General features: G+C 38.5%; 1 protein-coding gene across 2 annotated transcripts in view; it reads left to right on the top strand.

The window, feature by feature from the left end:
• Positions 1 to 26,559, top strand: part of GTF2F2 (general transcription factor IIF subunit 2) — a 127,865-nt gene that overhangs the window by 77,188 nt on the left and 24,118 nt on the right. For both annotated transcript variants that reach the window (XM_084636579.1, XM_084636578.1), the window contains one exon: positions 24,203 to 24,302. In XM_084636579.1, the coding sequence (XP_084492705.1) occupies positions 24,203 to 24,302 (100 nt within the window). The remainder of the gene's footprint in view (positions 1 to 24,202; positions 24,303 to 26,559) is intronic.

The following is a 26,559-nucleotide window of genomic DNA, read 5'->3' as shown; positions in this document are numbered from 1 at the left end:
ATTAAATAGGGAGAATAGGGAAACTGGAGGGTAGTGATATGCAGGGAAATGAGGAGTTAGAAGAGAGGGAACAGGAGGATGGGGACAAGAGGGTATGCGTAGAGGAATGTATGGCACAGGAGCCAGGAAAAACTAGACAGTATGCTTTAGCTGCTTTGTGCTACTCAACAGTGGACTAAAACTGCCAGAGCGTACTGGTGAATCTGGCTCTAAACGTTAAAATTATTAGAAGTTGATATTACATGTCTTCTAATTAGAAATATTACATGGTAACATTCGCACTGGATATCTTGTCTTTAAAAAAGATCCATATCTGAGAAATAAATTTTTTTATTTGGATATTTAACCTAAACTCTGAACTTCCTCAGTTTGTAATGCTTGTTTTGGGGATCATTGCAACATCCCAATAATGTTTTTCCCCTTAAATTATTGATGTGTACTAAACCATAACTCAAGTTTAACCTAGTTTTTATCTGGGAATAAATTAAGAGTTGAGGGAACACAATCTGAAAACGGAGCAGGAATAACTGATGGAGGCATGGAGGTCAATTTTAGAGGGCTAATCAATTGGGAAGCAATCCTGAAGGGGCAAGTTTGCATGCTGTATAGTCTCAGGGTATATTGTCTAGATGTACCAGAGATCATGGAATAATTATGGAGTTGCTTGTTGGGAGTAGGAGACATAGGGGCGTGACAGGGTGTGCCGGGTTAGTGAGGTGAAGGGTATGATTTGGAAGAGTTATAGGCAAGTGTGGGACTGCCCATGTCCCTCTGCCAATACAGGATTGTTCACTATTGTGGATTCTTGAGTTCTTGATTAACTCTAATTTTAAATTACTCAGGTCATGAGGACTTAACACTTCAGTTGGGAGACTGTTTCCCCATCTACTAGATATTGCAGGCATATTATTATGTCTATTTTTATTACATTTGTATTGTTCCATCAATATAGTATCTCAATATTCAGTTTAACTTTGAATCATTACTTTTAGATATACAGCCCTGAACCATTCTAAACATTTCCTCCCTATTGCTGTTTACACCCTGAAATCCTCAACTGCTTGTTCCTCAGTCATTCTTTAGCCAACCTATACATATTTTTCTTTTAATCTCCTGATTACAGAGTTACAGAAAACACACACATTCTCTAATACACATTCATAGAAGCAAACTGTGCAATCCGCTCATTGATGGAGTTCTGTTTTTAAAACTGTGATCTGGTCTTGATTGCAGCAAACATCACTCCAATGCCATCTGTCATGAAATGTGAAGCGGGAAAGAGCCCATTACAGAAAGTCTTTTATTTAAGCTACTATACTATGGAATAAATATAAATATTCCATGGCAGAATACCCTGTGTTAAAGCATGTGGCTTAAACCCACAAAAATCTGTTTTTCCTACTGGTGTTTTCTTGCATTATCATGTCCACCAGTTTTTCACTATTCCTCTTCTACTTGAGACCTGGGGATTGTCAATCAAGCTCCGAGTTGCAAGCTAGATTCTTCTGTATCCTGTAACAGAATTTATATCAGAGATACGACTATAGCAAAATTGTTTCCAAATTTTCTTCAAAAACTTGATTTAAAACATTTATTCTGAAAGATTTTTTCTATAATTTGCCTTTTTTTTTGTTCCCTCTTTTTCTGGAAAATGGTTCCTGTGATCCTGCTTGGTTACTCCTCAGGCTCCATAGTAAGAGAGCAGCTCCTTCCTTCAGAATGCAAGACTTTCTCAGAAAAGCAAGAGCCTAAGTCCACAAAAGCTTTTAATGTGCTGTCTTTCCTGAGCCAAATGTAGGAGAGGGTATTGTGTGTGAAATGTCTGTTCTCAAGTTCAATGAGATTCCCTAGTATCTGTGGCAGCTATACAGAGTGAGGTAATGAATTGCCACAAAAAGGCAGAGTTCCTGAGCATATGAAGCAGCAAGGCCCCACCGTGATCACTACTTTCTGCAGTCAGAGATACAGACCCTGCCTGCAAGAAAGGGGTGGAGGCACAGATATTTGTGTTCCATTCCGTTCTTGACTACAGGATATGAGAATCCTCTGACAGTCTTGCAGAGATGATAAAGTGAGGGGTGGGGATTTCTCCCCCAGAAATGTAAGGCTAGCTAACAGGGTTTCTGAAAATTAATGCTACTGTAGCCCATCTTATTGTGGCAATATTTTTGGTAGTACTTGTAAATCAGTCTTCAGTTCTCTTAATTATATTCTCTTAACTATTTCCTTGTGTCTGTTCAGATGACTTTTAAGAGATTTTGCCTATCCATTCTTCACTCATAGGTGTCCTCATCTTCTCAAGACTTGGGGACAGAACTTGAAAAACATTAACCCTAATAGGATGAGCCCAGCTCAACAGTTCCAAACCAGCAGAGTTCTTCCAAAGGTGTAAATATTGTGACTGAGACAAAAGTACTACTTTTCAGTTTTTCTAGAAAAACATTACCTTTCTGTTCAAGCACAGAGTCAACAATAAATAAGAAATAAACTTATTTTGGGTTGATAGAATTGGGAAAAGGAAAGGGACCAAACAGAAGGGCATGATACTTAAGGGAAATAAAAACTTTTCTTTTTGATGTGTAGCGGCAGGTGGATATAATATAAAAAATAAATTATTTAAAGGCAGTGTTATTCACAGACTTTAAAGTAAGAAAGGGCCATTATGAGATTTAGCCCAGGGGTTCTCAAACTTTATTGCCCCATGACCCCCTTTGGACAACAAAAATTACTACATGACCCCAGGAAGGGGGACCCAAACCTGAGCCTGCCCAAGCCCCACCACTCTGGGCGGGGGAGGAGGCCACAGACAAAGTCCAAGGGCTTCAGGCCCAGGCAGGGGGCTTGTAACCTGAGCCCCACCACCCGGGGCCGAAGCCTTCTGGCTTTGTCCCTGTGCCCCAGCAAGTCTAATGCCAGCCCTGGTGACCCCATTAAAACAGGGTCGCGACCCACTTTGGGTTCCTGACCCACAGTTTGAGAACCACTGATCTAGTCTGATCTGCACAAACACAGGTCATAGAATTTCACCCAGCAGTTCCTGCATCATGCCAACAACTTCTTGTTGAGCTAGAGTATATCTTTTAGAAAGACATTCAATCTTCATTTAAAGACTTCGAGTGACAGAGAGTCTACTGCATCTCTTGGTAAATTGCTCTAGTGGTTAATTACCTTCACTGTTAAAAATTTGCCTCTTATTTCTAATTTGAATTTGTCTAGTTTCAGTTTCTAGCTACTGGATCTCATTATGCCTTTGTCTTCTAGATTAAGGAGCCCTGTGCATCAGAAATCTCCTATACATGTGTAGATCTTTGCAAGATCAAGCCACCTCGTAGACATTCTTTGGATAAACTAAATAGATTAAGCTTCTTAATTCTCTCACTGTAAGACAGATATTCCATGCCGCAAATCATTATTGTAGCTTTTCTGAACCACTTTCAGTATTTCAATCTAATTAATGCTGTGCACAGAGGCACGGTAATAACCACCTCACTACTCCTGTTTAATATTCCTCTGCGTATTGACCCACAGCATTGCACTGGAATCTCAAATTCAGCTGGTTATCCAGTAATATTCCTGAGTTCCTTTCAGAGTCTGCTTTCCAGAACATAGGTTCTCTCACCCTGTAAGAGTGACCTACATTATTTTCATCTGAATGTATGGCCTTGTATTTGGCTCTGTTAAAATGCTTGTTACTCAAATGAGCCCAGCATACCAAGTGATCCAGACTGCTCTGTTGACCTGACCTGTCTGCATTATTTACCGCTCCAACAATTTTGTGTTTTCTCTCGGTTGAACTAGTATACATACTATTCAATATGAAGTATCTACTACTTACTTTAAACAAAAATAAAAAAGTATTTTTAAAAAATTTTATAGCACAAGAGCTCTCCAATCCCAGAAATTTTTATAGCACAAAAGCTCTCCGATCCTACCAAATTTTTAAAAGGCCTAAATCTTTTAGAATTTCTAAAATTTATACCATCAAATACATTTCAGTAGTGTTTTACCCTTGAGGATATGGTGATATGAGCACATGGAACTGAAAATTGTTGTGATTTTAAATATATATTTTCAGCCCAAGTAACCAGTTCCACAGTGTATTATAGTTCTTGTTTGTGGTGTTGTATGTCTGATTTGGTCAGAACATGTTTTATGGCAAACTAGTATAACCCCTGAAAAACAACACCAACGTTTTAAAAAAATAAATAAAATACTTGTAACTGTAGCAGTGTGAATGGTGGTGCTGTAATTTGAAAAAAAATTATGCATGAAAGGTTTTGAAATATAAAGGTCTTGTAGCATCTTACAAGCTTATTACTGTATAGGGGTTACTCAAGTAAATTATGTTTTCATGGAGACTGCTTTCACACAGACGTTATGGACAAACCCAATTATACAGCTTCCTATTTGGGAAACAAGAAAATGGTTGTGCTTTAGCCATTGGTAAAGCCATTAAGTAGTTTTGGGATTTGTCATGCCAGATGAATTTATAATCAAATCTTTTCTTTTTATTTAATAACAGGATAGATATTGTTTCACAAAGCCTGGGTAAAACATTCAGTGAGTCTCATCTTATCTACTAATGAGCCACTTTCTCTGTCTAAAATTCTCTAAGGGGGAAAACAGTAGCATTGAAGAATTCAGATGTATATCATATTCTTTAATAAACAAACCTCACAGGGAGCATGCAAAAGTTAGCATGTTGAGCTAGAACCCTAACCCTATCCTATTATTACAAACAAAAAGCAGCACATTCCCTTCAGTCTTAAAAAAAGATATTTTTAAAGTCTTAACAATTAAATTTTATATAAATGTACAATTTAATTTAATTACAGATAATACTTAGTTATGGGCTAGTTTGCAGATTGTCTTTTTGACAACATCTTTTTAGGTAATCGGTGAAACTGTATATTTAACTGACAAACATATTGTAAAGAGTTTCTAATGGATGTAAGTAGAACTGGTAGTTAAAGGTATGGCAGAGCCTCAAAGCTAAGTGTTGAGTCATGGCATACAGCACCTGAGGGTATTGTCAGAATGTTGTACTATAGCTCTTACCCAACATTAAAGATGTGATGCTATGGCTGTTGCCTTAAGCATGAGCAAGTGTGGCAGCCTTTATTAAGAAAATGAGAACAAAATCTCCTCTCAGTGAGATGGGATGTGATAGCGTAGAATGAAATTAAGGTGGAAACTAAACGCAGCAGCAGAATGTTATGAAAGTGGCAAAAGAATATGATAGGCTGAGATGAACAGTGGCTGAACATATAAACAAAACTAGGTATTGTCTTGGTTTGGCTTGATGTAGGAATAGTTTGCTCTGCAGAGAAGAGGTAGAAGCCCTCAAGCAGTCTACTTTTTAGCATGTTTGAGCTTCGGTGCAGGCAGACTCCATAAGTAGGAGAGAGGCAAAGGAAAACCTTGAGCACTCAAGCCAATTAGATTTTCAAGGAAATGTTCCAAGTGATTCACAGATTGCTACAAACTAACAAGAGAAATTGCTTGTTGTAAATTTTAGCTGCAAGAGCAACAATAATTGACCTAGACTCTAGTCTCCTGTAGAAGTATCAGGGTGGCAGATGAGGTATTTTGGAAGTGGAGTGCTAGGTATGAATGCTGTTCAGTGCCCAGAGTATGTAGTTAAATGTGGATGGTGAAGTTGTTGTGTGAATATAAAGAGGAAGGAGAGTGCTGGGAGTTGCAACTCAGTGGTAATGAGGGTTAAAGAAGAGACCGAGATGGAGCAGGGAATGCCAGAGTCCCTCCCAGAGGTGCTTTGTGAGAGACTGGGAGTATTGCTTTCAGAGTCACTTGGTGAGAATGAAACAGGTTTAGGTTGAGAGGTCAAGGAGAATTAGCAGAGATGCTGTAGCTGCCCTAATTTTTATTTTGGGAATCTTTAACACCAATCTGACTCTTCCTTTCCTGCTGATCTGTAACTACTCTCTGAACAACTCCGTCACAAGATTTTGCAAAGCAAAATAATTGAGCTTGTAAATTAACCCTCCTTTACTGAAAAAGAAAAGGAGTACTTGTGGCACCTTAGAGACTAACAAATTTATTTGAGCATAAGCTTTCGTGAGCTACATCCGATGAAGTAAGCTGTAGCTCACGAAAGCTTATGCTCAAATAAATTTGTTAGTCTCTAAGGTGCCACAAGTCCTCCTTTTCTTTTTGCGAATACAGACTAACACGGCTGCTACTCTGAAACCCCTCCTTTACTGTTACCTTAAACCCCAGGCTTTGCAACAGATGCAGCAAAGGGGAGTGAAAGAGCTAAGAGCTTTTCTAAACTGGATTCTTCCTCCTAAAATTTCTCACCATTGCTACCACCAGCAAAATGTTCCACCATTCCACCATGGTGGATCTGTACCAGGAGCAAGAAATTTTAGACTGTCTTCCCTAGATGTTTTGCCAGATCAGTCCCTGCTTTTAGTACTCTTGGTAAATAATAAAAGTGACGGAGGATTTTATTATTTGAGGACAATGGAGTTTTTTTTTTCATTTTAATGTAGAAATTATTGTTAACAGCTAAAAATTTCAAATGCCTTTTCGACAATCTGAGTTCAAATAAGATCTAACAATAAGGAGATACTTTTATTTATTGTAAAGCAGTCTTAGGACTAGTTTAAAGGTGGAGGATTTTATTTATTTATTTATTTATTTATTGCTTTATAATGTTATGATTTCCTGAAAAAGGCACCTTGGTATGTAGTGGATTTTCCATCACTTCCAGTCTTTAAATTAGAGCTTTATATCTTTCTATGCTATGGCTCAAACAGAAGTTATGAGCTTGATGCATGAGTTATTTAAAAGATTTATTTTGGTTTGATTTTACATTAGGAAGTCAGGTCTTGTCTACCCTGTCTTTCCTGGAAGTCTTTATGGATCATGTGAGAACTAGTAGGTTTATGACCTCAGAGCAACTATTGAAGTAAATTCCTATTGAGATAAAAGGTGATTTAAGGCTTGATCCTGCAAGTTGCTGAGCTCTAAGGGCCCCAGTCCAGCAAAGCACTTATATGTGTTTAAGCACATGAATGACTAGTCCCATTGATATCAGTGGGATGTGCTTGAGTGCTTTGCTGGATCAGAGCCCACGTGCTAAGTGTAACTCACACACCTCCAGGGTGTGGTGTTCTGTCCCATCTAGTGGCACCGGGACCATGTAGAGAGAGATAAAATGAGTCTGCTCTACAGCTTTAGGTAACAGCCCATTGGCTTTTAGCTCATGCAGTAGAGGCTCATGCACTAAACTCCAGAGGTCCCTGGTTCGATCCCACCTGCCGATTACTAGGGTCTGTCAGCGATACACTAAGCACCTTGCAGGATTGAGCCCTTACTTTCATATTGAAAATGTTTAGATTTATTTTGTTTTGATTTTTATCTACAGGTATTTCACTGAAATACTTGGGGAAAAAAACTGTGTGTGATTGATTGATTGACTGAAAGATTCAGCATAAGCTCCCTTTCAAAAAGGAGTGAAAGAGCTCCCAGTCCATAATTGTGAGTCAACCAAGAGTGAGTAAACAGGGAAGATAAGACTTGATATTTGTGACATTTTGAGTTTAAAAATAAACAAGATAAAAACAAAACCCAAGCAGCATAGCATAGAAACATTTAATATATGTATTTGGGCTTCCTTCATATACTTTAGCAAGAAGTCACAAAAAAAAGTATTCAGTCATTCTTATTCCTTTAAATAAGATGTGCAAACGCAGATTTGCTAGTTCAGTTTTTCTATTCAGTGAAGTATTTTCCCTCACAAGAATTCTCTTACGGGTATGCTGCAATTATTATTATTAAGGAATTGAGTTAAGAAATGTTTATGATAACATACTAAGCAAAAAACCTGTTTTCTAAATAAAAGTCACTTGTTAAAATTTTGTTGTTTGATCCTTTCTGAAGAAGTTGAAAAAATAAACTTAAAAGGACGTAACTGTGGTGTTTAGATGCTGCTTGTAATTATTAGAACTGGGAGCGCTGGCTCTTGGGAGTCTGAAAGGACAGGAAACAGGAAGGGGGTGGGGAGCTGAGGAGGCAGAGCGAGAGCTACGGAGGGTGCAGCAGCAGCTTGGTAAAGAGGTTTCCACTTTAAAAATAAAGTCCTGTTGAAGTTTGTTAGTACCTTGTCTGGTTGCTACAACAGTAACCTGCATTTTAGAATAAAAAGCCTACAAAGTTGTTAGCTATCCTAATTAGGTTGCTAATGATTCATAGTTCAAAAGGCTCCAACTTTATGTAGGCTCTAACCTAGTCTCTAACTTTATATATCAGTAATTGTCCTGTGAAAATATTTGGCGCTTACTCATGCACAAGGAGCACCTCATAAACTATTGCAGTGATTAACTCACTCTATGCCTCTTCTGAATAAGTGCTGTGAAAAATATCTTGCAACTTCCTCCTTTCTCGACTCCCTCTTTCTCACCTCCTCCTTCCCCAGTCTTTCAAAAATACTTCAGTCAGAATCATTTTCCTTTTTCTACCACTCTGACTCCACTACTCTGCACCTCAAATCCCTTTATTGGCTTCCTGTCTTTTTCCACATAAACTGAAGTTCCTTACCTGTAACTTGATGGCTCTTCAGAACTCTGCCCCAACATCCTCTCTGCTCTAGCTTTAGCTTCTTCCTACACGCCATCTAATCATTTCTTTTTAGTGTTGCCTTTAACTTCTCCATCTGCCAACTTCATGCCTTTCTCATGCAGCACTCTGTTTAGAACAGCCTCGCTCTTTTCATGCACAAATCCCAGCAACTGGTTTTTAGTTTGAATTTAGTTTTAAGCCTTGTCTACACTAGAATTATAGCTGCCAGTGTGACTGTCCCAGTGCAAACCCTTAGTTTAGTCATGGTTTGTACCAGTGCAGCTTAACTCAGTTAGAAACCAAGGTCAGCTTCATTGGTGCAAATTGTGTATATGCTAGGGGGTTGCTCCAGTGTAGCTGCACCGGTGGATAAGGTTTTAAAAGATTACTCATCCCTCCGGTGTTGTCTCTTCGCCCATTCTTGAACCTGATCTTTGAGTTAGATTGAAAGCTGTGGAGGGCAGATAAATTTGTGTTTTCTATTAATCACAAAACATTTAATTACAATCACGACCAATACTCAGGGTTTTGGAGCTTGTTTGAGTGACTGAATATGGTGTTTTCAGTATGAAGAGGATTGCAAAATCCTAATCTGTTAAACAAGTACAGGAGTAATGTTGCAAACATCCCTGCTTTGCCAATATAAATAAACTATGTAATAAAATGATACTCCCTTCTTTGTTCTGGGCCAGATTGTGACTGGCCCACACACGGGGCCTCACATCAGTGAGGACCCTTGGGGGCAAGGAGAAAGTGGGGTTATAGCCTCGCCTCCCAACTGCACTGGTCTGCAGAGAAAGTCAAGGAGGAGCTGGCCACATCATTCATAGATTCCTAGGCCAGAAGGGACCATTGTGATAAATAGTCTGACTTCCTGTATAACACAGGCCATAGCACTTCCCCATAATAATTTCTTTTGAACTAGAGAATCTCTTTTAGAAAAACATCAAATCTTGATTTAAAAATTGCCGGTGATGGACAGGTTTCACTGTTCCAGTGGTTAATTACCCTCATAGTTACAACTTCTGTAATCATCATGTGCAGGATGGGTTTCCTTACAGAGTCACAGTTCCTCTCCAGGCTACCCCTGCCATGTTGCAGCTCCACAGCATTGCGAGCGTGGGCCAGTGGCTAAATGTCACAATATGGGCCCTGTGTGTAATACATACAAATGTTTCATAGACAGGTGTCTAATGGACACAGACAGATTTGATTAAATATGTGTGATGCCAAGGAAATCTAATAACTTTGTTCAAATTATTGATTAAAAGCACCTGCCCAGCTTTAAGCTCTTGAGCACTCTCATCAACTTTAGTAGGGCTATTTACATGTTTAAAGTTAGGCATGTGCTTAAATTCCTTCTGAACTGGGGGCACTAATAGGTAAAGTGAATGCAGTGGATACGTTTGGGGCAAGGTAATACCATCCTGGGATTTTGTCACTTTATTCTGGGATGCTGAAAGTCATGTATTTATACTGATGGCATTCAATCTTTACCTTGAATGTAAGCATAAGTTATGGAATACTAAAAAACTCAGACATAAAACTAGGGATTTAGCAGCTCTACTGAATTACCCACATTTTATCAAACAGGGAACAAAACAAAGCATTGAAAAGAGAATGTTGTATAGTGTTCAACTGTCACTCATTTCACTTCATGGGGTATGTAAAGCAAAAATATAGAGAATTGGAATAGTCAATCATGCCAGGGGATGCTTGTTGTCTCAATAACAGACATGAAAATGCCAAAGACTCCAGTGATTCATCACTCGCTCTTTAATATACACAAGATGCCAGCCTACAGAATATACACAAGATACCACCCACATTAGTAGGTGTAATTAACATAATGTTGTCACAGTATGTTTCTTGAAATGCTGGGGTTTCAGCATTAAAAGTTAGTTTGAAATCCCACTCCCTAATCAGAGCATGAAAAATTCAGTCATCCGCTTGGTGTTGGAGAGTCAAATAATAAAGCAATGGCTCTTCTTCCCCCACCTCCTCCCAGCCAGCTCCATCCAATGTCTGCTCCCACTCCTCTATTCTTGCCAATTGGGGTTTCGTTTACTCTGCCTTGTGGTAGCATGGGTATCAGGGTGACACTCCAGTATGTGAAAGAGACTAAAGAATTCACCTGTGGAATTAGACTACAATTAATGAATTTCCATTGTAGGTGAAACAATGGCACTGTTCTCCCACCACCAGGAAAGAGCAGGTTGTCGGGAAAGTTATGCACCCCTTTCATAAAGAGGGAACATATGTAAGAAACAGCAGGGCTCTTTATGTAGCTCCCAGCAACCAAGAGAGAGGTGGGTGGGACCAGAACTGGACTCAGACCAATTAATTTCACATGCAGCAGTCATTGAACAGCTATCCTGTGAAAATGACTAAGTTGCATTAGAACCAGAGGCCTATGGTGAAAATGTTTGTGTACCAGTTCTCTAAACCCTCCTGATTAGAGTGACCATTTTTCTTGACTTTGACTAAGAGTATGTTATTCTACCAAGCTTATTTCATCTTTCAGAGAGCTGTTGGCCTATGTTTTAGGAGCATGAGTGTTTGAGTAGTGTCTAGTTCCTTACTGAAGACAGATGAATTAAGATGTAATTTATTTCTGCGTCACCAAATCTCAATCTGCTATTGCAACAGCTTTGATTTTTGGAAAATTGTCCTGTTATATACTTTCTTCCATGATACAACTATGTTAAGGGGGGGGAAGTTCTATGATACAACTATGTTAAGGGGGAAAACTTCTGCCTCCAAGTTGGGCCATGATGCCAGCCTCCATCACTTGTTAAATTTTCAAACGGGCACCTTTGTGCTTTCTCTCATGCTGCCCCTCATGTTTGGGTATAGCTCCCTGTAAACATCCACAAACTCATTATCCTTCAAATCCCTCCTTAACTCTCCTCTTCCCACGATGCCTACAAAACAACTTGACCACAGTTAGGCTGCGAGGGTGCCAAGACCATTGCCTATTGTGCTAACCAGTGTTGTCTCATTGTTTCCTTGCACTCCTGTGTTAGTCTGTCTATGTTCATCGGTTGTCTCATCTTAGATTGTAAACTCTTTTGGGGGGGGATTGTCTTTCTGTTCTCTGATTGTACAGCTGCTAGCACAGTGGGGTTTTAGTCCACGAGTGGGGTTTTAGTCCACTGAGGCTCCTAGGCACTACAATAATACTACTACTAATAATTAATGATTAACTTTTAGGATTTGATGATTTTCCATTGTGGTGACTTCTCAACTTTCACATTACATGAATGCTAGTTTATGAAGTAAAATTTAAAGTTGGAGAGTCCCAATCCTTGATTCAATCTGGTACATCACAATGTTAGTGAATATACTTGGATCTGATGGGCTCACTCTCTTGTCTATCACCTGTATGTTTCTAGCCAAGACATACAAAAAGATACAATAACAAGAAAGACTTTCTTTCTTTCTAACTGGGGAGAGAAATTAACACCAAAGAGAAAACCATGGCATGAGTATTGTGATTCTTTAAGATCACCAGTTAAAGAAAGAATAGGACCAATGAGGAGAGTAGAAGGCAGAGGAGAAAAGATGAGTGCATCACAAGGCAGAGAAACAGTTCCAGGCTAAGGCCCTGACTTCAGTAAACCTTCTTCAGGATAGCATACAACTCTGAGCACAGGTTTAAATGCTTTTCTGAAGTGGGGCCTAAACCAGCACACTTGCAATCACTTACTTCTGGGGCCTGGTAATACTTGTTAAGAAAGCCATACTAAAGCAGTAAGAGTCGTTTAAGTTTGCAAAAGACTGAGAAAATTCAAACTATTTTGGTAAAGCAATTCTGTGCCTGAGACGCAAACAGTGAGGTGGTATTAAGAAACTAAAGTAATGGTGTGCATGTGCTGGTAACAAAGGAAAAGAAACACTTCAGACAGTTCTGGTCAGTGAAAAAGCAGTTAACAGCAAAGAGGAGTCACAGCGGGAATCAGAATTGACGGTGATTATGTGTCAGTACAAAATAAGTAAAATCTTGGTTTGATGAAGTAGTGGAGTGTATAGAAGGGGAAAAAAGAGAATTATTAACTTTGTTATTACATGGTATATCCTAATAGTTGCAGTTGCTGTTAAATTGTGCAGAGGCGTATGTATCTTAGAGGTCATTTATTTATGAATTATTTAGTATTGGATGAGAACCATGTTGAGTTATTTTAAATTATGAAAGGTTTATATAAGAAATGTCCAAGATTTTATTCTTTGGAAGCATTTCAGCCCTTGTTCCACACCCCATTAGGCTTTCAAATGATGGGGTTCCAGGTAAACTTTGATCCTTTGTGACAGTTGGACCTTAAAGTAACTTGATTGATAAAGTGGATATTAAACAGGTTAGGGTTCTGTATCACGTTGTCTGTAAAAAACAAACAAACTTGATTTGTATGTTTTGACTGTATATTTAAAATATATATTTAATTTTCATGTTGATAATTTTAATGTCTTTGAATTTAGAGTAATCATAGTGATAAATCTACAACAGGGACAGTCTGACAGTATTATTATTGTTACGTAATAAGCATTGCTTACATTGTGTACCCATTATGGTAATTTATCATACAGTTTGTAATTGGAAATTTTTCTCTATTAGAGTGATTTTATTAAGGTCTGTCCTGCAAGGTGCTGAGCTCTCTCAATTCCCATTGAATTATGGGAGTTGAGTGTTCAGCATGTCAAGAGGTGTTCATCCCCTTGTATGATCAAACCCTTGGTGTACTGTATAATTAATAGGCTTGTTTCAAATATTAGAAAGGACTAAGTTAAAGAAAACATGGTACCTTATTCAGATTCATGTATCTGTAGTCCACTATAAACACAAAAGGAAAAGAAGGTGAAGTTATACTTTACATGCATTTAGATAATGTACTATATTGCTTCAGAAATGATTATCCAACCAGAGAACAGAATCAAAAGGAAAACCTGCCACTAGTATAATTGGAGTGCAAAGCAAAAAGGTCATTTGGTTTCTTTTGGCAGATGTCATCGAAACATTGTGTAAGAAAGCTGTGTGTGTTAGTGCCCTGCATAAGTAAAACCAAATACAAAATCAAGGGTATATTAAAGCTCTTCATTCCTATCTTTGCAATATTACTCTCAGAAAGTTTATTAATTCCAAGCTGTAGCCTCAGCTATAACTCTGATTAATACCTTACTTCAGAACTTGGAAATTCTTTTGCAATCAAAAATTAATCAGGCCAAATCATCTGTCTAGAACCATAAGTTTATTTTTCCAACAGTGGAAAATACTATTAATGCATAAAGTGATGAACAGTTATTTATTTTCGTGTGCATACCGCCCTCAATTATTTGCTACTTTTTTATGATATTGAGAAGTAACATACTACAATTCTAACCTTCCTGAAACTTTTTCTTCTTCAATCATAGTCGTAACAACATATCAGTTGACATATACAGCACATTGACTTGGTAATGATGTGAACAATTTGATGCCACACTGGCATGACGCAGAGGAGATCCATTTGATCTTGGACGGTGGGGGAGAAAACCACAGTGCACACTCTGGTGGAAGCTTTACATAATTTAGTGGTGACTTTGGAAAAAGTCTGCATTCTGTTTTCTTGGCCAGACACTAAAATGTGCTATGGTGGCAGTTATTTTAACTAGAAGGAATATGGAAACGCTAAATCCAAAAAGATTGCCTTTGTGTAGCTCCTAGCACAATGGGGTGCTTGTCCATACCATAGCACCTTGGAGCCCTAGTTAGTACTTCTGCTAAAAGGAGTGTTATGGTGAAAAGTCACTGGTCCTTTACTTCATTGTCACCAGTGATTCTGACTGTTGACTTTTTATTCCTGCCATCAGTATTTCAGTTAAGTTTCAAAATAGCGTCTCTGAGAAAAATGTCTATAAAACCTATACTTTTGTGTGTCATTGTTCATAGTCTTTTTCAGGCTGGTATTAGTTTCTTAGTTTACTTTCACAAAGATGTATTTTAAAATAATTATCCCTCTAGCATGTTGAAACTTCAATCTAAAAGGCTAATATAGTTCCACATGGAAAACTTCTATTACCTCATTTCAAAGACTAATTACTTGAATGTGGAAATGTTTTTATTTTTTTTTTCAAAATGAGCAAAAATAATGAAATATAGGAATGTTAGCTTCAAGGATGGGTTATACTGTCCAACTGTATTTCATCAATATAGGAAGATTGTATTTTGCTCTGACAAAATCTGCCTTATTTTGTGGTTGAAAGCATGGTCTGCACTGTTGCTCCTGGGGGAATTCTGCGTCACTGTGTGTGCACAGAATTCATGTCCCCCACAGATTTCTTTGGTTCCCCTCAGAAATATTACTTCTGACGGGGAAGCAAAGGGAAGCCGCAATAGCTGTCACTTGCCTCTCCCCGGCAGCGCAGGCAGGTCAGTTTAGGCGCCTGAACCAGCTGGTAGAGATGTAAATCCCTGCTGGGGAAGGTGGGGCTGGGCAGTCGTGCCTGTGAGAGATGGAGACACACTCTCCCTCTCGCTTGCTATTGCAGCATTCTCGGCAGGGGGGGCAGGGCTTCGGGGTATTTCTGAGTAGATAGGCATGGGGCAGGCTTTGTCCCCTCAGGCAGAGCAGAATGTAGCAGTCTGCCTGCTTAGTGAATTGTTCCCATTCTCTCTGTGAATTCCCCCAGGAGTATAAAACAGGTGTAAAGGTTTTAAGGCTCCCTTACATGGCCAGAGTGGTATAAAAGACACTATGGCCTTATAAATGCTTATAGTGATTAGAACTGGTCTAAATTTTTGGACTGAAAAATTTCCTATCAAACTGTGCTCCATGAATTGTTTGCTACTGACCTTTCTGGAGATAGTCAGTAGCCAATATAAATTGTGAGTTTGATTTCCCAGCCCTCGCTTGCTCTTCAGTTGCCTATGATGTAACACTGAGCATATAGATGCATATATTTGGTTACTAATAAGTAGAAGTAAAGGGTCAAACCTAGCTACATTAGTATTAGGAAAGGGGATTTTCTCCAATGCTCCCCATTCCCATTCTCCATCCACTGTATTATAGTTTAAATAAATTACCAAAATAGTTAAATCCAATATGATTATATTGCATTATTTAGACAAATAAAATATGCAAAATTTTAAAATATTGTGTGCAGAATTTTTTAAATTTTTTTATGCAGAATTATGTCAGAGTAATGCACTGGAGTTTATAAATATGTTGGGTAGAATTATTCCATAGAACTGCTTTTACACTGTTATGGACCAAACATGGTTTAGTTCATCCACACTGCAAAGTTCTGTCAACTACTGGAACAATATTAGTGTGTTTGTATCTATCATGCTTCTCAGCTGTTTGTAACTGCACGTTCTGGGGCTTCTGAGCAAAGTGACAGAGCAGCTGGCATCAGAGTACCAGAGGAAAATATTGTGAATGTTATCCAACATGGACCCCCGATGTTTCAAAACATCTGGAGATGTGTTTGGATGCAATAATTCTACAAGACAGTGTGAAGACATAAGAAAACAAAAAATGGGAAAGATGGTCCAATGGGGCAAGAGATGGAAGGAGCAGGTTGTCCATCATTTTCATAGTGTGGACACATATTAAAAAGAATATCTCATGGCTCACCATTCCTCCCACTTACAAATGCAGAACATCTTTGTGGCAAGTGCAATAATTGCTTATGTTAAAGAGTGATTTTAGGAAATTGATATATTTTTAGCTTTCTATACTGCAGTTCAGCAGCTGGAAACAGGAAGAAAAGTTAGCCCCTATGTTATCAGCTAGCTTTCTGTGGACCACCAGTGGTTCATGGATCACACTCAGGGAACCTGTAGTGCAGAAATCAGAAGAAACATTGAACTACCACATTAATATTTCTTAGACCTTAGTGGGTGACAGATACAGTGATTTCAACTGGAGAATTGCTACCAATGGAAGGTGGTACATCTTGGAAGTGAGCTTGCCAACATCTGCTCAAACAGGTTGAATTGGCTTGCAAGTTTCATTTGGTAGAATTCTCTCTCATTCTCCATAAAGGCAAGAATTTTTTCAACCTCTCCTTACAAATACTCTGTATTGGGGGCGGGGGCTTCACATTACATTCATGACTGCTTTTCTTTTGCTTAGTATTGAAATGTGGCGCTCAAAACGTAACGGTTACAGACATATATTTAGTCAAAACAAAGATCCCACAAGGCCTGTCACTCTTTGAAGACGGCAGACATAGGTATTCTGGAAAATACCACTGCTCTAGTGTTAACATAAAAATACTAGACTGCATGGCAACTGTTTTTAAGAAATGTAAATGTAAGAAATTACTGTCTTGCTTGTATGCAAAGTAGGTTAATTTTTAGAAGCTTCACTGAAATGGATAGTAAGAGTTTGTGCATTTTAATATAATTTTAATTAAAATGTTGAAACATGGAAGTGCTCTTCTTTGGCCTTAAATGGTCTCCAATCCATAACAGGTACTGTGCTTGCAGATCTCTTGATTGCATTAACTATGGTCAAAATTTCTGATTAATTGAGCAGCAGCAATTTTGGCATAACAATCATAAGGCTATTCCCCGTGTATTATGAGGTGTTCAAACCCATACTTTCAGTTTTATTTTGAAAGTAGTGTTATTTTATCAAGATTATATTCATCTGTGCAGAAGATTTAATATTCTATGGCTGTTTTCCATTCAGTGCAGTGGCTGGAGGTGTTGAAAAGCCATAGTGAGTATTTCAGTATTGAAGTCACATATCAGTATGCAGGGTTTGATCCTGCAAAATGCTAAGTGCCCTCAGTTCCCACTAACCCTAGAAGAAGATGGAGGTATTCAGATTGGTTTTAATATAGCTATAGACAAATATATTTACCTGATAAATGTACTGTAATGGGGAATTGTTGGTAGGAAGGAATGTGCAGAATGGAAAGGCATTGGTTTACATTTGGCCTATTACCACAATAGCAGTGAGATCTAGTGGACTTGAACACAGGGTTAGAAGCAAGGAACCAATGAGTCCTAGTCCTGGCTTTGCCACAGACTCAGTATCCAGTTCTGGGCAAGTTATTTAACTTCTATGCCTCTGTTTCCATATCTGTAATATGGGGAAACTTCCCCGCATTGTTCTTAGGCATGCACAAGCTGGACATGCGCAAGTCCATGAGTCTGGATCTAATGCATCCGAGGGTGCTGAGGGAGTTGGCTGATGTGATTGCAGAGCCATTGGCCATTATCTCTGAAAACTCGGATGATTGGAAAAAGACAAATATAGTGCCCATATTTAAAAAAGGGAAGAAGGAGAATCCGGGGAACTATAGCCTCACCTCAATCCCTGGAAAAATCATGGAGCAGGTCCTCAAGGAATCCATTTTGAAGCATCTGGAGGAGAGGAAGGTGATCAGGAACAGTCAACATGGATTCAACAAGGGCAAGTCATGCCTGACCAACCTAATTGCCTTCTATGATGAGATAAGTGGCTCTGTGGATACAGGAAAAGCGGTGGATGTGCTATATCTTGACTTTAGCAAAGCTTTTGATATGGTCTCTCACAGTATTCTTGCTAGCAAGTTAAAAAAGTATGGATTGAATGAATGGACTGTAACGTGGATAGAAAGCTGGCTCAGTGGGTAATGATCAACGGTTCCATGTCTAGTTGACAGCCGGCATCAAGCGGAGTGCCCCAGGCGTCTGTCCTGGGTCCAGTTTTGTTCAACATCTTCATTAATGATCTGGATGATGAGATGGATTACACCCTCAGCAAGTTTGCGATGACACTAAGCTGGAGGGAGAGGTAGATACGCTGGAGGGTAGGGATAGGGTCCAGAGTGACCTAGACAAATTGGAGGATTGGGCCAAAAGAAATGTGATGAGGTTCAACAAGGGCAAGTGCAGAGTCCTGTACTTAGGACAGAAGAATCCCATGCACTGCTACAGGCTGGGGTTCAACTGGCTAAGCAGCAGTTCTGCAGAAAAGGACCTGGGGATTACAGTGGACGAGAAGCTGGATATGAGTCAGTAGTGTGTCCTCGTTGCCAAGAAGGCTAACGACATATTGGGCTGCATTAGTAGGAGCATTGCCAGCAGATTGAGGGAAGTGATTATTCCCCTCTATTCGGCCCTGCTGAGGCCACATCTGGAGTATTGTGTCCAGTTTTGGGCCCCCCCACTACAGAAAGGATGTGGACAAATTGGAGAGAGTCTAGCGGAAGGCAAAAATGATCAGGGGGCTGGGGCACATTACTTACAAGGAGAGGCTGAAGGAACTGGACTTGTTTAGTCTGCAGAAGGGAAGAGTGAGGGGGGTTTTGATAGCAGCCTTCAACTACCTGAAGGGGGGCTCCAAAGAGGATGGAGCTACGCAGTTCTCTGTGGTGGCAGATAACAGAACAAGGAACCATGGTCTCAAGTTGCAGTGGGGGAGGTTTAGGTTGGATATTAGGAAACACTATTTCACTAGGAAGGTGGTGGAGGAGCACTGGAATGGGTTACCTAGGGAGGTGGTGGAATCTCCATCCTTAAAGGCTTTTAAGGCCCGGCTTGACAAAGCCTTGTCTGGGATGACTTATTTGGGGTTGGTCCTGCTTTGAGCAGGGGGTTGGACTAGATGACCTCCTGAGATCTCTTCCAACCCTAATCGTCTATGATTATTAGCTAACATCAGTACAGTGCTTTAGAAACGTAAATAATTAGATGATTATTTACTAAGTGTTATTAAATTGCTCATGTGGGGAATCCTAAAGAGGAGACCATATCTCAGCATTTGCCCGTAGAACACATTGTATCTTGGCAGTGCTACTGGGGATGTGTTATGTTCAGCAGCATAGGTACAATCCTTCACTATTGCAAGGGTGCTGTGTGGTGGTGTGAAGGGATGATGGGAACAAGAGGGAAATTTAAAATAACCAGAAAGAGAAAAGTAGAGACACTGAAATGGCCTTGAGGAGGTTGTTCTAGTGGGCTAATGGCAGAGCATCTGAATTCAAACCTAAGCTATAGTCACGTATTTCCTGAGAAATGCGAATTTAGCACACAATACCTACTTCATCTCTAGAAACCGCTTTGGCAAAGACAAGGAACAGCACTGAGCGATTTTGTCAGGAACTGTCTCTTGTCCTCCTTTTCTAGGAGGAGGATTGCCTAAAAGAGGGGCCTTGTAGTAGACAAGTGAATCAGGGGAAAAAATCGGGCATGAGGAAGACTCAAAGACCCACATTGCCAAATGAGAGGAAAAGGGGAAGAGAGACTGACATATAATGTCCTGAATTTCACCGTGTTTAACCTCACTCACGTATGGGTTACATGAAACTGAGAACAGGGCAGAATTTGGGTTATGATGTCCATTGGAGCTGGGGAGAAGACATTCAAATTTACTTTCACTGTTTTGTCCTCTTCATCCCTTCTGCAAAAATCAGTCTATGCACTTGAGAGTGCTTTGGTAACCAAATCAATAACATGTAACAGTAACTGATTAGACCAGAAGACAAAAGAAACCTTTAAAATAAAAAAATGCTGCTTTCATTTGAAAGAACAGGAGCTGGGGGCAATGGGCAAGAATTAAAATAAACCCCGGTGGAAAACTAATCCCAGACAGTTAGAGGAAAAATTGGCTAATACTTATGTAGTGAAGGTGTTTTAAACTATGTTTTGTTCAGGGTTGGCTTTAATTAGGAATGTTGGCATTCTTAACTCGGGTTTAGAGTACAAGGCAGATGTATTTTTAAGACACCCTGAAACTATCAAACAAATAATTTGCAAAAATCCCAAGGAAGTGGAATATATATCTCTGTAGAAGAAAATCTGACTGCGACCCAGTGCTCAGAGATGCTAGATTTGAAGGATGATTATTGAATCTCCAGCAGCTGTATATAGTAGATCTTAACTTATTTTCCTTCTGAAATTCTCTAAAATAAACACATTGTTTCTGTCATTATAATTTATTTTTCTATTAGAGACAAAAAGAGCAGATTCTCCCATTGTCAATGTAAACTGTAAAAGTCTATGTTGGATTTAATCTTATATATCTGACACAGTGGTTTTCAAATGTATCTTTTCAAACTATATTTTACAAGTGCATGGATAGGAACAAGCAGAACGAAAGAGATCAGAGAACTTTGACGTTTTTAATCTCATGATTTTTTATATTATCTGGTGGTTTTTCAGGTGTTGTATTTTGTGTGGCCTTAGTGTCAGTGTTTTTTCTTCAGTACCAGAGAGATGTCATGGTTCACTTACTATTAGGGCTGCCAATTAATAGCAGTTAACTCACGCATTAACTCAAAAAAATTAATCGTGAGTAAAAAAATTAATTGCGATGAACTGCATTTTAATTGCACTGCTAAACAATAAAATACCAATTGAAATGTATTAAATATTTTGGAAGTTTTTCTACATTTTCATACATCTTGTATTCTGTGCTGTAATTACAGGTTTCAGAGTAACAGCCGTGTTAGTCTGTATTCGCAAAAAGAAAAGGGGTACTTGTGGCACCTTAGAGACTAACCAATTTATTTGAACATAAGCTTTCGTGAGCTACAGCTCACTTCATCGGATGCATACTGTGGAAAATACAGAAGATGTTCTTATACATACAAACCATGAAAAAATGGGTGTTTACCACTACAAAAGGTTTTCTCTACCCCGGCCCCACTCTCCTGCTGGTAATTACTCTAACTGTTTCTTTTAGGGTAACAGAACTTTAATTATGAAAGTAAATCCAGGAAAAAATGTAAAGAACTATAAAAGTTTTATGAACCACAGAAGCGGTAATTATCTGTTTAGCGACTGCTTAGAAGGCATATAACATTTTTTGGTCTTTTGCTTTCAAGCACAAAATCAAAACAAATAAATACAGTAATTACCAGCAGGAGAGTGGGGTGGGGGGAGAGAAAACCTTTTGTAGTGGTAAACACCCATTTTTTCATGGTTTGTATGTATGAGAACATCTTCTGTATTTTCCACAGTATGCATCTGATGAAGTGAGCTGTAGCTCACGAAAGCTTATGCTCAAATAAATTGGTTAGTCTCTAAGGTGCCACAAGTATTCCTTTTCTTTTTGTGTTGTAATTGAAATCAAAGTGTATATTATTTTTTATTACAAATATTTGCACTGTAAAAATTATAAGAAATAGTATTTTTCAGTTCACCTCGTACAAGTACTGTAGTGCAATCTTTGTCATGAAAGTGGAACTTACAGATGTAGATTTTTTTTTTGTTACATAACTGCACTCAAAAACAAAACAATGTAAAACTTCAGAGCCTACAAGTCCACTCATTCCTACTTCTTGTTCAGTCAATCGCTAAGACAAACAAGTTTGTTTACATTTACAGGAGATAATGCTGCCCTCTTCCTATTTACAGTGCCATTAGAAAGTGAAAACCGGCTTTTGCATGGCACTTTTGTAGCCAGCATTGCAAGGTATTTACATGTCAGATATCCTAAACATTCGTATGCCCCTTCATGCTTCAGCCATCATTCCAGAGGACATGCTTCCATGCTAATGACACTTGTTAAAAAAAAAAAATGTTAATTAAATTTGTGACTGAACTCCTTGGGAGAAAAATGTATGTCCCCTGCTGTTTTACCCACAATCTGCCATATATTTCATGTTATAGCAGTCTCAGATGATGACCCAGCACATGTTGTTCCTTTTAAGAACACATTCACCGCAGATTTCACAAAACGCAAAGAAGGTACCAATGTGAGATTTCTAATGATAGCAACTGCACTCGACCCAAGGTTTAAGACTCTGAAGTGCCTTCTAAAATCTGAGAGGGATGAAGTGTGGAGCATGCTTTCAGAAGTCTTAAAAGAGCAACACTCTAATACGGAAACTACAGAACCCGAACCACCAAAAAAGAAAATCAACCTTCTGTTGGTGGCATCTGACTCAGATGATGAAAATGAACATGTGTCTGTCCGAACTGCTTTGGATTCTTATCAAGCAGAACCTGTCATCAGCATGGATGCATGTCCCCTAGAATGGGGGTTGAAGCATGAAGGGACATATGAATCTTTAGTGCATCTGGCACGTAAAACCTTGCGATTCTGGCTGCAACAGTGCCATGAGAATGCCTGTTCTCACTGTCAAGCGACATTGTAAACAAGAACCGGGCAGTATTATCTCCTGCAAATGTAAACAAACTTGTTTGTCTGAGTGATTGGCTTAACAAAAAGTGGAACTGTGTGGACTTGCAGGCTCTAAAATTTTACATCGTTTTATTTTTGAATACAGATTTTTTGTACATAATTCTACATTTGTAAGTTCAACTTTCATGATTAAGAGATTGCACTACAGTACTTGTATTAGGTGAATTGAAAAATACTATTACCGTTTGCTTTTTTTTTACAGAGCAAATACTTGTAATCAAAAATAAATATAAAGAGAGCACTGTACACTTTGTATTCTGTGTTGTAATTGAAATCAATATATTTGAAAATGTAGAAGACATCCAAAAATATTTAAATGGTATTCTATTTTTGGTTAACAGTGTGATTAAGCTTGATGCATTTTTTTTTATCACTTGATAGCCCTATTTACTATTATACAATACTTGGATCATGTATGATTAAAAATTGATATTTGTATCTGTAAAGTGTGCCTTTACGGAAAAACTATTTCACTGCTTGAAAGGTTTTGTTTTATTTAAGTGGTGATGTCAAGCAGAAATTAATTTAAATTTTCTCTGGGGGCAAGTTATCCTATAACTTTCTACTGCAGGGTTTCTTGCACCTTCCTTTGAAGCAGTTGTTTGTGCCAGTGATACTGAATAAGATGGAGGGCTGGGTCTGGCCCAGCACAATAATTCCTTTGTCCTTAAATTACTTTTAATGTGATGGAATTAGCAAAAATTGTGTAAATTTGAACCTTAAACTAGGCATTCAAAAATTGATGTACAGTAACTTTGGACTAAGAGACTGCTTTATGGTCACTTTTGTTATATATCTTAGCATGCTGACTGATCATATGTTGTTCCAAACTTGGATAAATGTATCCCTGCATTCATGCCTTTTACAAGTGACTTGCAAAAAAAAAATTGTGCTCTTTATTGCTTCTTTGTCATGCAAGATGAAGGCCTGAAAAGTCTCTTCTGCATGTTTTTATATTTATCTTTAAAATACTAGGGACATTAAGACTATTCTTTCCTAGTTGTGGTGGAAGGCTCCTTGGAGGACTGCATAGCTGAAGTGAGTGTTTTCCACAGCCTTCCATTGAATGAACTAGAGGTGTGGATTTGAATCTTTAACAAAAACTTTTTCTCTCAAGAGTTTGTCATGCTTTTGAGTTAAATTATGTGTTAATAAATCTGACCATCCCCACTCAATTGTTTTTAATATCTTCTGGATGGCTTAATCCCAAGTTTTCCTAGCAGTCCATAGAGTTCTCGAGCAAAAATAGGATAGACCAGACCTGATTTAAAAAATAAAAAGATTTATGATTAATCTGGTGTTATGGTATATTTGATGTATTTGAAAAAAAATAACAATTATAAATATTAAAAAGGGGGCAGAGTGTACAAATACTACTTTTCTTTGCAATTCACCTTTGATTAGAGTTGGTCCATACTTGTTGATTCTTAGAATAAATTCAGTAGTGGTGTACGTATTGTGAAGTTTTTAATAATTATACTCTTTCTCTATTGAAGGCTACAGATAGAAGAATCTTCTAAACCTGTAAGACTATCACAGCAATTGGACAAAGCTGTAACAACCAATTATAAACCTGTGGCTAATCATCAGTATAACGTAAGTTACTTTAATCTTTTTCCTTGCTAATCTTAATCACTACAAGTCTCTCAGGAATATAGTTGATCTGTGCAGTGACTCCTCTGTAGGTCCAGGCTTTGTGTGTCTTTTTTTCGTTTAGAAAGTCTTCGCCTTTTGAAAATCCTTTTTTCTGTGATATAAAGATTCTGCCTATGTTTTGTTTCCTGGATAACTTCCTTCTCTCTGGAGTCCAGCGCCAATCCAGTGGCTAAGATCTGCTGATTCTAATTCCCCTTTGTTGCATGGCAGAGGCATAGCAGAACTCTCCTTCCTGTTTTTCCTTCCCCAATCTCTTTCTGCTGTTTTTATTACCTCTCATCTTTAGTCATGTCTGAAATTCAATTTTGTGGCCTTAAGGGCAGAAATACTGTACCCTGAGATTGTACATTCCACTTTTGCATCATGCATAATAACAATAATGTATTCTGCAGATGTGAAAGGCTAAGGAAGTATCTTTAACTTCTAATCCTTTGCAGCGAGTTTCCTGAATGACAGGAAACAATTGGTAAATCTTTGCATCATTATTCCTTCATAGTACATACTCCCTTATCAATTACTCTAATAATATTACATCCACATTGCAGGTCAGTGTCATTTGATATGCATACAAGCTATAATGCCCTCCTTCTTAAAAGATCCTTTTTTGTGTAATTTGTATGTATGCATGTATAATAAGCAACTTAGATGCTGAATGGAAGGAACGTTGTTAAAATTAAGTCACACTAAGAATTAGTCACTGTATGAGTCATTTGCTCTTTTGTACTTCTGATTAAGATTTTATTTACATAAAACAAATGACAACATGTATGGTACACAACCATTACTGTAGAATACAATCCAATTTAAGACCTGGTCTACACTTAAAATTTAGATTGATGTAGCCACATATCTCTGGGTAGGAAAAACTCACTCCTCTTTGTGGCATAGCTATGCCAACCTAATCCCTGGTATAGATGCAGCTAGGTCGATGGAAGAATGTTTCTGTCAACCTAGCTACTGCCACTCAGGGAGGTGAATTACCTACGGTGATGGAAAACCCTCTTCTGTCACTATAGGCTGTATCTACATTATGGGGTTAGTGCAGCGTAGCTATGCCATTGTAATCCCCATAGTGTACACAAACCCTTATTCTAACAGGTCACAAAATAATCATTCCTTTCTCAGCACACACTGCTTTTATAGTAGCTATAGTCTAAGGACTGATCTACGCACAGATTTCATTTCAGTTAAGAGTGTGACTTTTTACCAAAATAGTTATACTGGTAAACTCTTTAGTGTAGATGCGGTTATACCAGCATGCATCTGCCTTATCCTGGTATAACTTATTCCTCTTCCAATACTGAAATAAGCTACAGCAGTAAACGTGGATCCATACAACTGTAACCGTTTTTTTGTGGGTCACAAGTGAGAATACCAAATTCAGGACAAACTCCTGAGAAATAGGGCAGACACACCCCAAATTGGTGGTTATTCCTCCATAAATATACTAAACCAGCAACAACAGTAAACTTCTCTCTCACCACACTGGCTAACAAGAAGTCAGGTAAGCAGTTTCCTTAGATATTCCAGTCCTTGTATCACCCCCAAAAACACTGGATTTAAAGATGAGTGGTTCTTTACAACCAGTCTCATCAAATAAAAGGTTCTTCTGATCCCAAAGGACCAGCCACATACCCAGGTCAATATACAACTCAGACCTTACCCAAAAATCACGCTGATGTCAGTCCTTAAATATCTAAAATCTAAAGGTTTATTTATAAAAAGAAAGAAAGAAAGGTGAGAGTTAAAATTGGTTAAAGGAATCAAATACATACAATAATTGCAAAGTTCTTGGTTCAGACTTGTAGCAGTGATGGAATAAACTGCTGGCTTGTTAAGTCTCTGGGTGCTTTCAAATCATTGGAAGGACCTCAGTCTCTTGGTTAGAATGCTCCCATTAGTATAAGTCCATAGTTCAGAGGTTTGAGCAGGAAAGAGGCAAAATGGAGGGATTTCCAGGGCCTTTTATAGCTTCTTCCATGTGGAAGGAAACCCATTGTTTCAAACAAAGCCCTCAGCACAGCTAATGGAATATTGCAGGTAAAAGATGGGAGTGTGGAGTCAGATGGGCAAGTCTCATGTCCATGCTTCATTTTGCTTAGTCATAGCAGGCAGCCATTACCTATACTTCAGATGGAACATCTACAGGAAAGTCCATTCAGTTTGGATGGGCTTCTCCCATGGTCCATTGTGAGTT

Source organism: Lepidochelys olivacea (assembly GCF_965140295.1).
Source record: "Lepidochelys olivacea isolate rLepOli2 genome assembly, chromosome: 1".
NCBI lineage: Eukaryota > Metazoa > Chordata > Testudines > Cheloniidae > Lepidochelys > Lepidochelys olivacea.
This window is presented reverse-complemented; position numbering and strand designations above follow the sequence as displayed.